Here is a 14677-nt window from a genome sequence, read left to right as displayed (position 1 = left end):
CATCAGTGTTTCAATATGGGATGTTACTGAGTTAACACTAATAACCTTTGTCTTGTGCAGTGTTTAGCGGCCAACCCTTAAACAGAAGTTGTTATAAACCCAATAATACAGCCTAGAATATTTTATTCAGTAGGTCTGGTATGCATTTTTACATGCGTTCAAAGCTTTTTCCTCACATTAAACATTAAATTAGAGGTCTTATTTTATCCACATTAGCCTACATGAGGCATAAGATGTCTTGGCAGTGTGACTTAGTGAGCCCTCTGGGAGGCTTCTTATGATGGCCTAAAAATAAAATGTGTTGATGGCAGCATTGGTCCAAAGTACGACTTTGTGGAGGATGATAATTTTAGCTGCACATTTTTAAAACACTGCCCATCATCTGCGCACGGTTACTAATTTACAGCCTAATTTTTGCTGTCTGCCTGCTTGAGTGTGAGCACTGCATGGGGCTTAGCGCACTTGGTCTAAAAAAAGGCATGTGACAGATTTAGTGTGTTTTTATGCATGTACTTGGCAGAGGGTTTGATCTCTTGGCCGTTCTTCAACCATTTGACCTGGACGTTGGGATCGATCACCTCACACCTCAGGACGATTTTCTTGCCCCTGTCCACTGTGTAGCAAGATTCCAGCCTCTTCAGAAAAGCTGGAAGAAGCACAAACATAGACTGCTTCTCCTCTAGTTGTCCTTCATCTTTTAAATACTCCCAAACCCCTCCCATCTGACTTACCCTCGCTGTGCTTGGGCTCCACAGTCATCTTTTTCAGACGTTTCAGCATGCCCCTAAGGTCGGTGATGCCGTACTTGAAAGCGATTTTCTCATATTCGCTCGGGTGGGCATTCTTCAGCAATTCCCACACGTCTATCTCCTCCTCTTCCTTTTCAGGCCTCTTCCTGTCAGTCACGAAAAATAGCATATGCATGTATTTGGCACCATAGGAGCGAAAAATTCCCTTTTATTGAAATAATTACACAGCCTGTGAGTCTGTGGTTGGTAGTGTTGCAACGTGAGGGATGTTCTCACTTCTTAGCGGCTTTGAGAAGAGCACTGAAATCCAGTTCGCCCTCATCCTCTCCCGCATCCCTGTGTGGATGGACGCACGCTTGCAATGAGCATCAAGCATTTGTACGCCATCGCGTATGAACGTGCACTTACGCTCTCTTGAACGCAGACAAAATGTCCGCCTTTTCCTCTTGCTGGGAGGCTGAAATGAGAGAAGTTGCAGACAAGGCACATTAGGAACGGATCACATCAGAACATCAGTGCATGTGGAATGCCCGGCAGTCTCTAAGCACCCCGTATCTGCTTTCACTCACCCTCCACGGAGACTTCGAAGGTGGAACTGTCACATTTGTCTTTGGCCGTCACCTCGCACCTGTAGCCGCCCGCGTCACCGGGGACCACTTTGATAATCTTCATTTCATACGTGTAGATCTTTTGGGGGAAGCATATGATTTGAATGGATTTTGAAGGCTGGACCAAACGGATTTTCATTTCAATTAATGTTAGAAGTCATTGTTTGTGTTTTATATTTAAAAAAAGCAAGACACCTAAAGGTTTGGAATGCTACTTTCACTGCTCTTTCAATATAAGAATCTTACAGGTTTTGAATTATGTCAAAGACAATGAAAATTGTGGGTCATAGATTTAGTATATATTGTGTCACTGCAGAAACTTTCCCCACATTTCCACCACTACCCAGGTGAAAAAGCATTCCCTCGACCCAAACATTGCCCAATAAAACATTGTTGAGCAGTAGGACTTTTCTGATGTCCTAAAATGTCAATCCGTCATCTGCCTGATTTGAATACATTTTCCGAAACCTTGAAGTGCAGTGAAAATGCACACACAATGCCAGGAATTATTCTCTCTATAAATAAATTCTTGATAATAAATGTCCCATTTTGACATTTTTTATTCTCAAGATTCTTCATTGAGGCAAAGAATATCAAAAATTTGCTTAAATATGCATATTCTCTTAAACTAATAGGTGGTATTCAACCACTGTTTTATTAACTAATATAGTCAAACTTGTCTATAGCGGCCACTAGAGGGAGTCTGCAAAAGTGGCCGCTATAGACAGGTGGCCTCTATAGACAGGTTGGCGTCCAGTTTGAATGTTGACCAGTAGAGGAAAAAAAAGAAGAAAAAAAGAAGAAAGAAGAAAAAAAAGGGAAATAATAATAATAATGTTGACCAGTAGAGGGCACTGCGGACTGCGGATAAAAGTTGTACAGCACTACTAGGCTTGTTATTATCATGGTTCATGGTTCATAGTTTTAATTCATCCTGAACATGCATATGAGTCAAACAGTAGCACATCACATAGTACTATTCACAATTTTGCATTTCCAAAAAGGAGTAGGAAGAAGCAAAGCTTATTTAATCCTACCCCTCATCAGTTTCACATCCGTTGCAATACATTTATTCACCTCTTGTTCTTCCAAGTGTACTTTGTAGGTCTACATGAAAATGTAGTGCAATCATAGCCAAGGTTTTTACTTACTAAAAGGAAGCTAGAGGCTTAATAATAACTGATAGAATATATCCACAACCCACAGAACAAAGCTGTGCTAGTAATGTCTTACGCTTCTTTTTAATATTTTACTTTTTATATGGCAGAGTGACATTACAGCTTTAGTTCATCAGGAAGTGACAGGAAGTGACGGGAAGTGACGGTGGGCGTCCCGAGCAGGAGAACTAGGCTCAGTGCTAGCTGTGAGTTTCGAGAGAGTTGGGAAGTGTGTTTATGTTGGCGTGGATGTAAAGTCCTGCAGTGTTCTTCGCTGTTAATAAAGCCATTAAAGTGCATCGGCGACGTGAGTCTCTCCTTCCCCACAACAAGCGGCATTACAGTATTGACCAGTGCACATTGTCTCACACCAGGAAATAAACGGTGTCACTTGTTACAGGCATTGCCTGGACAGCTATGTAGTGGGGCTTGTTTAACCTTTGCCTTGTGGGCAAGCAGGAAGGAGAGACGATGCTGAGAGATGTGTGTGTGTGTTCTGAGCTGCTGTCTGGTGGCCGCGTTCAATAAATAAAGTTGGCAGAAGCAACAGGAGAAGTTTCCTTCTTTGCTTCGGAGCTGAATAACACTGACAAGTTAACGGACTAGTAGCGAACGGAAGAGAAGACGTTTTTTTTGTGTTGAATACAGAAGATGAGGACTTTGATGGATTTGTGGATGAGGATTGATCAAAAATAACATGAGTACATTCTAAAATACTTCAATTAAGTACAACCGAACTCAGTTTTGTTTCTGCTGCCGCATGCATGCTAGCGTATGTTTTTTTTTTTTTATTGTAGCGTCGCTGGGAGCACGTCCTGTTCCCAGCCTACTTTGCGGTAATGTTTTGGTGTGTTGTTTTAAAGTTACATGTTTGACAAGGAAATAGCAAGCTCAAAAGAAGACGGCTTTTTTATGTGGAACAACTGACAGTTTGTGTGGATCTTGTGAATGATTGTGACTGAGCTAGGACTCGGTAATTAAAGTCTACACATGACGGCTTCATTGATTGAAAAAAGAAACTTTTTCGTGCATGAAGCTTCTACTTGAGTTGGTAATTTGGCCGCTATATGCAGTCAGATATTGACCAAGGGAGACAAAATGGGTGGCTGCTGGCCGCGTTGGACAGGTGACTGCTATACACAGGGTCTGTAACATGTAAATTTGCTGCGGGGGATTTTTCAGTGGCTGCTATGGGCAGGTGGCCGTTCTATAAAGGTGGCCGCTAAGACAGGTTTGACTGTATTTTTGAAAAAAACTTTAGAGTGAAGAGATAGAGTGAAGCCGCAAAATTCAAACAGCGATTGGACGAGGGATGATATGTACGGTATGCTATGTATGATAGTATATATATACAACATGCTGTATATTTATTAACAGCTCAAAATGAAATGAAAATTTGAAGCAAGCTAAAACATACTACACGACATAATATAATTTGTGCCTTTGCAATGTCTCTTGCATGTCATTTCTTCTGAACGAGGCTATAGGCTGGAGTTACAGGTATTTAGAACAGTATTGTAATTTTTAAACGCAGTACATTAAGAAAAGTAAAACAGAGAGATGGCACACTATGAGCTTGGCAGTAAGGTCCCCAGCCTGGGACAAAAAAACTGCCCCACCCACTGGGTCATTGCTCAGCCTCCCCCCTTCCCCCACACCCCACCCTTGGGTAAGGGCAAGAAGGAAGGGGGTAGGTTTAAAACGTCTTTACGGTCGTCAGGGGGTACCCTCCTTCATCATATCAATGATAGGCCCACTGATAGAATATGTCCAGTTGCGATCATGCGAGTGAGTGATAGCATTAATGTGACTATACACTGTTGAAACGTGCCTAGCATAGATTAAAGGTTCTATACAATACAACAGCAATTGTTGACATTACCTTTGTATTCCTGTCATAGCTTTCTTTGAACTGCATGTGCTTCCCAGCCTTGCTGCCCAGGTCCAGCCACTTGCCCTTCAGCCATTTCATGGTGGGTTTCCTTGTCAGGGTGCTCGAGTCAACCTTTGCAATGAGCGTCACATCCGTGCCTGTCATTAAACAAACACCACAAGGTTCAAGCATGTGACAACCAGATTGAAACCATATTATTGCGGCTTCTATGCATCTGTTTGTGTATGTCTTAACCTGCAACCGCGGTCACATGATCTGATGGCTTTTCCACGAAGAGCCCAGTGAGCTCTGTCGCCTCTGAAAGACAACACAACATAATGAATATCCTTCATATTTTCATCATATTCTGATTTTTTTAGTGCATCATTGAAACATCATCCCTGAAAAAACATAAATCACATTGACCACACTGTATGCAACAACCCAAAGTGCAATTATTTTTTCTTCAATAGCATAAAAAAGAGATGAAATGCCATTTGTGCAACAACAACATGACGTGAATATGCTGACCACACATTCATACATAGACACAAAAGAGCATCCTGTTTGGTAGCAGGCAGGAGAAAAGTGCAACAAGTAGAAAACGTTAATAAACAACAAAGAGCACATGTTGACTTCACTTTTAACACATATCAAATATCTACGACAGTATGCAAAAAGAAAATTCAAATGTATAGCTCACCTGTGCAGTGTGATACAACATAACAACACACCGGGTGCAGGTGTGAAATGCTGTAACAATGACATTGGCATGCAGTAAGAGTACATCATCACGCTTACCCTCCCCTTCAGGGTTGACCACAGCTGAGGGAAAAACAATGTGCATTTATACTGGAGTCAGTGTGCGCTTTGTAAGAGCGAGTTCACCACACAGTGAAAGGCAATACTTCCCCCCCACACTCAAAAAAGATGTGTGCTTGTGGAGGTAAGAACATGGCTGTTACATCTCGAGTCATAATCCAAAGTAATCAAGCTTAAACTACTACTACAACTACTACTATAATTAAAAATATTACTTGAAATGGCCTTGATTACTTATGTTGCAATGATGTTGTTGCATACAAAAACAAAATCAACCACTTTAATAGTATACGTTTTAATTAAAGTGTCTAACTTCCTGAAACCCAGCTATGCATTTTTGTCCTCCGTAAGGGGCAAGTGTTTCTCATCCTCATTTCAAATGCAAAGCACTCCACAAGAATAAAACCTTTTGTGCTGTGCAGAGGACATCCTGGGCTTTCTAGTAATATGTGATTTGTGTTTATATACACTTATCGTGTTTTTAAATGTAGAAATCAAGTGTTTAATCAAGAGTTTGAGGGTTTTTTTGGTATCATGTCTCATTTTTTAAGATACTAAAAAAAACAACATTTTCCTACGACTTTAGCACTACTATGTTTCCATACAAATGATGATGACGGTTGATGCAACAAATGCAGCAGAATGCAGAAATGAAAAAGACAAAAAAAAATTGCTTCGCAGAATCATTAATAACATGAAAAATGTGTCATGAAATTTACAAAATGCCAAAACCAAGAAAAGTTCAAGTTCAAGCGACGGTTTTAAATCATTTTTTTAATGTCCAAAATTAATATACTAGCTGAACAAATGGAATGTCAAAAACGTAGGCAGGTAGAGCTATAAAGTTCCTAATAATGTATGTGTTTTACAGTAACAATTGTGTTGTTTCTCTCATCAAAACAGTAAAAACAGATGACGGATGAAAGAATTAATCAGCTGGCACTATAGTGTATACCAGGGGTCCTCAATTACATTTAAGGGCCAGAATTTTACTCGCAAGACACTTTGAGGGCCAGAAAAAATTAGCATTAGGCGCTAAATTTCAAAGTCTTGCACAGGTCCAAATGTAAAAATCGAGAACTGCCCCATCCATCAGTAATCAGGGGGGATGGACTGTGTCAAAGTTTTCGAAACAGTGTTTATTACAGAATTTTTGGTAAATGCATATTTTGTAATCCAGTCGCTGTAAAAAGTATTTTGTTTTGTTAGAATATATTTGCCTTCTTCTACTTGCTCCTTCACTGTGCTATGTACGCCTTGCTATTGCCCCCTGCACAAAAAAAGAAGTACTGCATGATTGAACACTTCTCTATTTAGACTGAATGGTTTATTTGGGTGATGCTTGGTAGGCCAAATTAAAAGCTTTAGCAGGCCGAATGTGGTTGCCAATTGAGGATCACTGCTGTATACCGTTGACCACTGCAAAGGACATTACCTAAAAAAAATACATTTTCTGACAAAAAAAACAGCAAACAAATGTGACATACAGTAGTGCTTTCACCCAATACAATTATTTAATGCAATTAAATATTTTTCTGTGTCTCAGGAGGTTCAAAAAATTACTTCCTGCTTCATTAGCCAAACAGCTGTTGTTGATATATCTCCCTCAACCCATATATTCACACTTTGGCCCTGTGGGAAAGGCTTTAAACAGCCTCAGTATGGTAAGAACTTCTACCCCTGGAGACACACTGAGGGATGGTGCAATTTCTACTACGGAGTCAAGCATCAGACTTTTAACCAACACAACAAAACATGCTATAGTGCAAAGAGGGAAATCCGCCTGCGTGGGATGATGCAAGATCTTCTCTGCACCAGCAACCTATGTTTTAAAAATGTATTTCATGCTCTGTAAAAGCTGAAAAGTTGTCACACTGTTTTGTTTTAGAGAGAGAAGATGTCATCCAAAGATGATGCATGAAAAAAGAAAGTGAACTAGACATAATGCTCTTAAAGCATGTCCAGAACTCTCATATAAACCTAGAAAAGGTTGGCACCAGACAAGACCCCATTAAAAGGCCTCTTTGGCTCCTGAATGCCAGCTCTTTCACTTGTAAAACTCGAACTGAGCGTGTTGGAGATGTTTGGCAACTTGTCTGCAAGGCAATAATGCTTCTACTGTGTGTATCTGTGTGTCTTCTTGGCCTTTGAGTTTGCAGACAGACAGAAGGACGAGATACAAGAAAAACAACGTTTGACATCCTCGCTGTGACTCCCTGCAGGACTTGGCATCTCCAGGAGTTTATTAATAGGTCGTAATGTTAAATTTGGTTCTAAGTCATAATATCGCATGGCTTGCTTGCAGCAGCTGTTATTGTTCTCCAACTGAACTGCAGCTGTGTTTCTTCCTCTCTCATTGTTTAATTTACCAGAGCGGCAGAAGAGAGCTGGTGTTGCACCTTATACAACTGCACAAATGGAAGGAAAACACTCTTGAAAGGAAAGGCAACAAAACAAAACTGCCTAAAGACTCATCAAGTCCAACTAGAAGTATTAAGATGATTTCAAACAGAAAAAAAGCTTCATTCTACACGACTAAGACAATAACGTCACAAGCATTCGTGGTCAGTAAACATGTCAGCAAACACATTGCCGCTCTTTTTCTTACCATCAAAATTGGCTTCGGGATCTGCTGCAGACAAAGCGAGAAGCAGGAGTGAACTCACAAAGCGACAAGGAAGCAAAAAGGACAGAATGCAGCATAACAGTTCACACACGCACACACGCACACACACACACACAAACTAAAAAGTTTCATGCAACATCACAAGTGACAAACAATTGTCGCAGCAAACAAACTGTAGTGCTTTTTTATGCAGTGGAACCTCCAAAGTCACATGTGACCTTGTTACGTGACAGTAGCTGACTCTCAAATTGTTCCAGTTTTCAGAATAAAATTGATAAAGTCTTGTCATACTAATGTAAAAAGAAAGAAAGGTGTTTACAGTGTGATACTCTCACATAGTGGAATATTATAGGTATTGCTTTGAATTATAAATGTTACTTTAGCATTTTTAGTGTGTGTAATTGACTTTAATTTAATTCATTGTTTTGTAATGTTGTATTTGGAAGCCAAATGTTTAAGTTAAATGTCCTCCTTCTGTGGTTATCGTTACACTTTTCTTCTTTCCCGTCACTGGTATTTTTCAGTGGGTGACATTACAAAGAAACACACAAATAAAAAATCTTGTATTTGATGCTGAGGTTTCCTGATGTTTTATTTGATTTTATTTCAAACATTTATTTCATTCAATAAAGAAAAAAAACCCATATAGCATAAACACAAACGATCTTCAATCCAGAATGAAAGGGAGCAGAAAACAGACAAGTCTTATTATCGCTGTTCCTTTCTTTCCCCAAAATTCAACCACAAAGAAAGCAATTAAAAAACAACACGATAAGCAAAAAATATACATATAGCAGCCGGCCACAGACAGTCGCACAACTCCTCAGTTCCTCAATTACAACTCAGCCAATGCCATTCCGCTCAGTAGAAAAAAACATGGTGTGACAATCAAACATAACTAACGTATTTCATATTTCCTCAACATACGAGTTTTAACCATTCTTTTAAATGTGATGTCTGACTTGGATTCTTTAGTTTCTTTATTCAGATTGTTCCATAAACTGACTCCTTTTACAGAAACACAATGCTCCATCAGTTTTGTCCTGTTTGTCCTGTTTTTTTTTAAAGGTTTCTGTTCCTTTCAACATATACTTGGTTTCTCTTTTTTCAAGTCTTTTCTGAATTTGATTGGCAAAGTTTTTTTTATAAGCTTTCAGCATAATTTGCAAAATTCTATAATCTAATTTGTGAAATTTCAATAATTTTAACTGAAAAAAAATAATGGATTTGTTGGATACTGTGCTTTGTTATCCAGTGAATCCTTTGCTTTGCATAACAGTGCTATTGTTTTCGATATTTTTACCTTTTTGTACTGTATATGTGATTTCCAACACAAATTCTCGGCCAGAATTTACATGAATAATTTTTGATTTTTTTCTTTATTTAGAATGAACTCCAAACTGTTCGACATTTACGTTGTTGGACTGTGGCGATCCCACTGTATGAATGCATTGAAAACTTGCTTAATTATGTAGTTGAAGTACACTAGGTCCCCAACCAACAAACACAATTGGTTCCAGACGACCGTTCGCAAGTCGATTTGTTCTTAAGTCGAAAAAAATTTAATATTACCAATGATATAGGTACTACATGTACGTGTATACATATATACATACTGTATATGTGTATGTATGCAAATATGAGATTGGATGCAGTAGTAATATTAAACGAGGATAATTAATGAAAAAAAACAATAATAAAAATGATATAATTTTACGTAATGATAAATGTTATTTACCTTTGAAGAGGAGTGGTCAAGCATACGTCGTTGTGGTGGAGGAGGAGGAGGAGTTATTGAAAAAGGACAAATCGTCGTCATCGTTAGACTCTTCTAAAAGAGGTAGTGTTCTGTGGGTGGTGTAGAATTAAGCAGGCCTATTAACTCTTCATAAACTTTAATCACACACTCTGTCCGGGTTGTATCATACAACTACTTAGCCTTCCTCTCTCCTCTTCCTCTTCTCCCTCTCCCTGTTGGTCCCATTAGCAGTGTCACAGTGCCCTCTACTGGTCAAGCATGTAGCAGTATAAATATGGAGTTATAAGGCAAAATACATGAAACTATAGACCAGTCGGCTTGCTTTCGTATCTCCGAATGTTCGCATGTCGGATGTTCGTAAGTTGGGGAATTAGTGTATATGACAAAAACAAGCAAATGTTCACACACAAAACTTATGGGACACTTCATTAGGTACACTTGCACAATGCAATCCAACACAAGACCTGTGTGAAAACGTATACTGTACCTTTATATATCAGAGAGGTGTTCATTTAACATTATTAATAGTGTGGTTGTAGGGTCTGTGGTTTACAACTTGGGTTCTCAAACTTTGTGAGACAACGCCCCTTACAGGTAACATTTTCCAAGGAAAAAATAAAATAAAAAATTCTGCCATTTTTACTAGCTGCCATAGGAATTATTTATTTAATTAGTTATATATTATATATATTATTGTGTACAAGTATTTTCATGGTGTAGCACTAAAGTACACCTCTGACAAGTTTGAGCCACATGAACCATCTCGGGCTCTGAGAAGCTCAGGGAGTGGTCTCCTGCGGGTGCCCAGAGTCAGGACCAAACACTGTGAGGCTGCGTTTCAGTTTAATGCTGCCAAAATCTGAAACAGTCTTGTGCGACAATCCTCAACTTTGGCAATGTTCAAATCCAGGCTGAAAACAGTTCTAGTCGGCTGTGCATATAACAACTGAAAGTATTTTATCTGCACTCATTTTTTTCCTTTTTTGTTTTATGGGATGATTTTACGTAATGATACTTACTGCCTCTTATTTAAAAACTCACAGATCCTCAATTTGAGAATCACCACTGTACATGACATCATATGTTACATTTGTCATCTTTCACAAGTCAGCATTAAAGTTTTTGGAAAGGTTTTTCAAATCGCCTGTCCTTACATTGTGCAGGTGTACCTAATCATGTGTCCTATAGGATGTACTAAACATTGTAAGCCCACAGCGTGGGGAGGGACAAAATATTCAAGGAAAATATACATTTTGGGGTTTGAGGGTAATCATCTGTGGCACACCTGCAAAGACGTGATCAAGGATACACTTCATGCTGAGAGAATTGTGTCATTTACACACTGTGAGGCACATGTATGCACTTTTATGTGAATACATTGAAGGGATTACGTAGACGAGCTTAAGAAATTGTCACGTGCACGTACCTTCATCTGCGGGAGGTAAGTCTAAAGCAAATGAATGAGAATTAGCCCTATACTTGTTCTGTAATCTTTCATACGTACTAGAAAGTGTGTCCTTATGTAAACAAGTCTACATTATTTCCTGATGCTAAGAGGTGCCTACCATCTGATTCCTGCTGTGATGCGGCTGCGTAAATAAAAGATCATGGTTAAACAGAAACAAAGTTATGATGAGACCTGCTCAGCAACAAAACTGTTCTTAATAAAAAAGATCAGTCATGCCTGCAATAAAGGTAATCAGGGCAGTCAGTGAATGAGAGGAAAATCCACATCCTTACAGTCTTCTGTGCTTCATTCCTCTGCAACCCAAACATGCTTCAAAAACAAAAGTGGTCAAGGATGCAAATGGAAGATGTTGATTTAACACAATGTGACAATAACAGAAGTGGTGCATACAGTGGAGTGGCTAAGAAATGCAAACATGCGGAACCAAAGACGCATAATCACTGCCGTGGCAAAGGAAGTGATTGACCTTTCTGCCTTCTCTGTTTCACTCTGTAATTTACTCAAATAATCATGGCTGATTAGTTCAAATGCATTTTCCAACAATCACCGCATTGCACATACTGTATTAATACCTTGCATTCAACATATAGAATAAAAATAAAGCCCCTCACCATCTTCTGCTGGCTCCTGTGGGGCTAAAATTAGCAGATGTTATTGAATTTTTTTAGTTCATAGAGCAAATGCAAAGCAATCCGACACAAGTTAAGAGGCTTGAACAGCTGAACAAATACAGTAGAGAAGGGTGCGCACACAGGAAGAAAATGTTGTCACACAAGGCTTAGCAACATTTGTGTCAGTGGGCCTTCTTTGTGCTATGGCAACATTATTGTTATTTAAGGAGCGGTGCATGAGAGGATACTCTACATAAAAAAAGGCAAATAAACAGAGTTAGTGCCAGTCAGTTACCACGGTCAGAGGCCAGAGGCGGCTCGTGGCTTGACACGGTGAGGTGACAGTGCACCAACGTGAAAATGTGCAAGCTATAATCGAGTGGCGGAGTGATAATGAAAGGCACACAAAAGGTCAGAAGATAAATGGCGACATGCAGCTGACTTACCCTGCTCCTCTGGTTTGGCTGTGGGAGGAGAAACAAATGCGACCCATTGGTTTATTCTCGCTAACACAACAAAACCTAATTATTATTAATATTACATCTGCAAATGCTTTTATTGGCGTTGATGCTAGTATTTCACGGGGCATTTCAAATAGTGGAACAGCGAGCCTCCTCTCATGGAATATAATATGGTTGGCCCCCTCCCAAAAATGTATTTTCTGGAGCATATTTTGTGGCATTTTCTGCTCACGTCAGGCTATGTATGCTTTGTCACCAAACAAATTAAAATCTATTCATTTGGACTTTAAGCATAACTTTATGTTGGCATAATTAGGTTTGAAAATATGTTTTTTTTTATTTTTCTCAAGCTGCTACACCTCCCCCGAGGTGTTCTGGCAAGAAAAGTAAATTGTTATTATTCAAATAATAATATATCTCGCAAGATCTTGTGACACTCCTATAAACTATATTAGTGTTTATTTCAATACCCACATAGTCTGTGTGGTGCAGTCACACTGTGTGTTCCACATTGTGTTACTTGTGTTATTTTTGGTTGCAGCATAAATGAGGGAGGGGTTTTCAATGCAAACAGACAGTACTTGCTCAGGAAAATTGATGTTATGTACAGTTACACCATAGACATATCCCAGGCTTGAGAGTCCAAAATAAACATTTACCGGTATATGGGTGTCCCAATTATTTGGCACCAAAATAGTGGGGACTCCTCCTAATCAATTTCTGTTCATCATCATCCACATGTTGATTACTTGACATGATGGATGGCAATGACCACAGCGTATCCCACTGGACATCTTGATGTTTCCAACTGTAAATGCTGTGGTTTATTTCTGGTGTCCTGACAAGTTGTGAATAAAATGTTTTTGTTGTGGTATATGCGGTGTAACTTCTACTTTTACTCTTGCCTGTTTATAAATTATTGGGTCGAATCCATGATTCCTACGTTATACGTTGTCTCATTGGTTTCACAAGGTGACACGTGCTCATGGGATTGTGTGTGATTCATGGACATGTGACTGTTGACGTGAGAACGCTTGTAAATCTAGTACACATTCTATAAAATGACCGCTTTTTTTCTAAATATTTAACCTTTGACACAAATCCTTAAAGCTGACATCTACAAATGGGCTCCAATTGCCTGAGGATTTGGCCGCTATTTGTTTGACAAATTAAAAGCATAACAGTTCATTTGAGAACGGTGTGGGTGCACGAGTGCCAAGGCCAACGTCTGGTAAAAGAATATTTGGGATGGAAATGGAAGCATATTAAATACCAAACTCCTCTCTGAGGGGTCAGTGGAGAGGGCCGTAAAGGCCAACGAGGGTGTCTCATGTCTTCCCTGAAGACAAGCCGTGCTCTGTTTTTTCTTCCTCCTTAAATAGCAGCACAAACTTGACCTTGCTAACGCTTCATAAATTTACGCTTGCATCGTTTGCAAATCTGCTTAAGTCAATCTTGATCGTCTCATGACATGTTTGACATGAAGCAGCTGCTGCTCACACTTTAATATACACGATATATTAAATGCTATGCTGTCTGTTAGGGAGCATCTGCAGTTTGGCAAGCGCCCCGGGAGCGCCATGATGTGCTAGTTACGCATAATTGTATGAATTGAAGACAATAATTATTGCAATATGGTGCTTTTTGGCAAGCTTTTGTGCAATGTAAGGGCTACAGATGTGTTAGTATAGAAACATGAATAAATATCTTACAATTCCTATGTCATTTTCAAGGTAAATGTTTGTTTTTGGCACACATCATATATTTAATATAAAACATAATACAGTGGAACCTTGGTTAGCGAAACGGGAAGGTGGTGTCTGTGTGGCATCTCACTGCCACATCGTGTCTTTGGGAACAGTCACATCAGGAATCACGTCTTCAGTGAAGGTAAAAGTAACCTTAAATGTCCATTTATCCATTTTACTATATCATTTATAGGTATTTATATGCATTTTGAATTTTTCTTGCATGTAAAGCTATAATTGTAAAACAAAAAAAATGCATTTTTGGCTTTCTGGAATTTTGGATTAATTGGATTCACATTATTTCTTATGTGAAAAATGGACTCAGTTTGCATCTGTTTCGGTTAGAGTCAAACATTCTGAAGCAAATGAATGACGCTAACCAAGGTTCCACTGTATAATTAAACTTTTTTTTAATGTAAATATTAAAACCGCACAGTGGCCTAGTGGTTAGCATTTTGGCCACACAGTCAGGAGATCGGGAAGATCTGGGTTCGTTGGGCATCTCTGTGTGGAGTTTGCATGTTCTCCCCGTGGGTTTTCTCTGGGTACTCCTCCTTCCTCCTTCCCACATTCCAAAAACATGCATGTTAGGTTAATTGGCGACTCTAAATTATCTATTGCTATGAATGGGAGAGTGAATGGTTGTTTGTCTATATGTGCCCTGTGATTGGCTGGCGACCAGTCCAGGGTGTACCCCGCCTCTCGCCCAAAGTCAGCTGGGATAGTCAGCATACACGCGACCCTCGTGAACATAAGTGGGTTAGAAAATGGATGAATATTAACACAAACCATATT

At 39.3% G+C, this 14677-nt stretch overlaps 1 protein-coding gene across 2 annotated transcripts in view; it reads right to left on the bottom strand.

Moving 5' to 3' along the window:
- The window catches only part of mybpc2b (myosin binding protein Cb), a 28731-nt gene that overhangs the window by 7685 nt on the left and 6369 nt on the right, over positions 1-14677 (bottom strand). Inside the window, exons 2-14 of one of the 2 annotated variants that reach the window (XM_054767587.1) lie at positions 12120-12137; positions 11674-11697; positions 11160-11183; positions 11021-11041; positions 7818-7841; positions 5189-5212; positions 4643-4705; positions 4397-4545; positions 1319-1436; positions 1158-1206; positions 1026-1085; positions 732-895; positions 514-646 (exon numbers count right to left, since the gene is read on the bottom strand). In XM_054767587.1, the coding sequence (XP_054623562.1) occupies positions 514-646; positions 732-895; positions 1026-1085; positions 1158-1206; positions 1319-1436; positions 4397-4545; positions 4643-4705; positions 5189-5212; positions 7818-7841; positions 11021-11041; positions 11160-11183; positions 11674-11697; positions 12120-12137 (871 nt within the window). The remainder of the gene's footprint in view (positions 1-513; positions 647-731; positions 896-1025; positions 1086-1157; positions 1207-1318; positions 1437-4396; positions 4546-4642; positions 4706-5188; positions 5213-7817; positions 7842-11020; positions 11042-11159; positions 11184-11673; positions 11698-12119; positions 12138-14677) is intronic. The other variant, XM_054767588.1, reaches the window with a different exon arrangement.

This window comes from Dunckerocampus dactyliophorus, chromosome 2 (assembly GCF_027744805.1).
Source record: "Dunckerocampus dactyliophorus isolate RoL2022-P2 chromosome 2, RoL_Ddac_1.1, whole genome shotgun sequence".
Classification (NCBI taxonomy): Eukaryota; Metazoa; Chordata; class Actinopteri; order Syngnathiformes; family Syngnathidae; genus Dunckerocampus; species Dunckerocampus dactyliophorus.
This window is presented reverse-complemented; position numbering and strand designations above follow the sequence as displayed.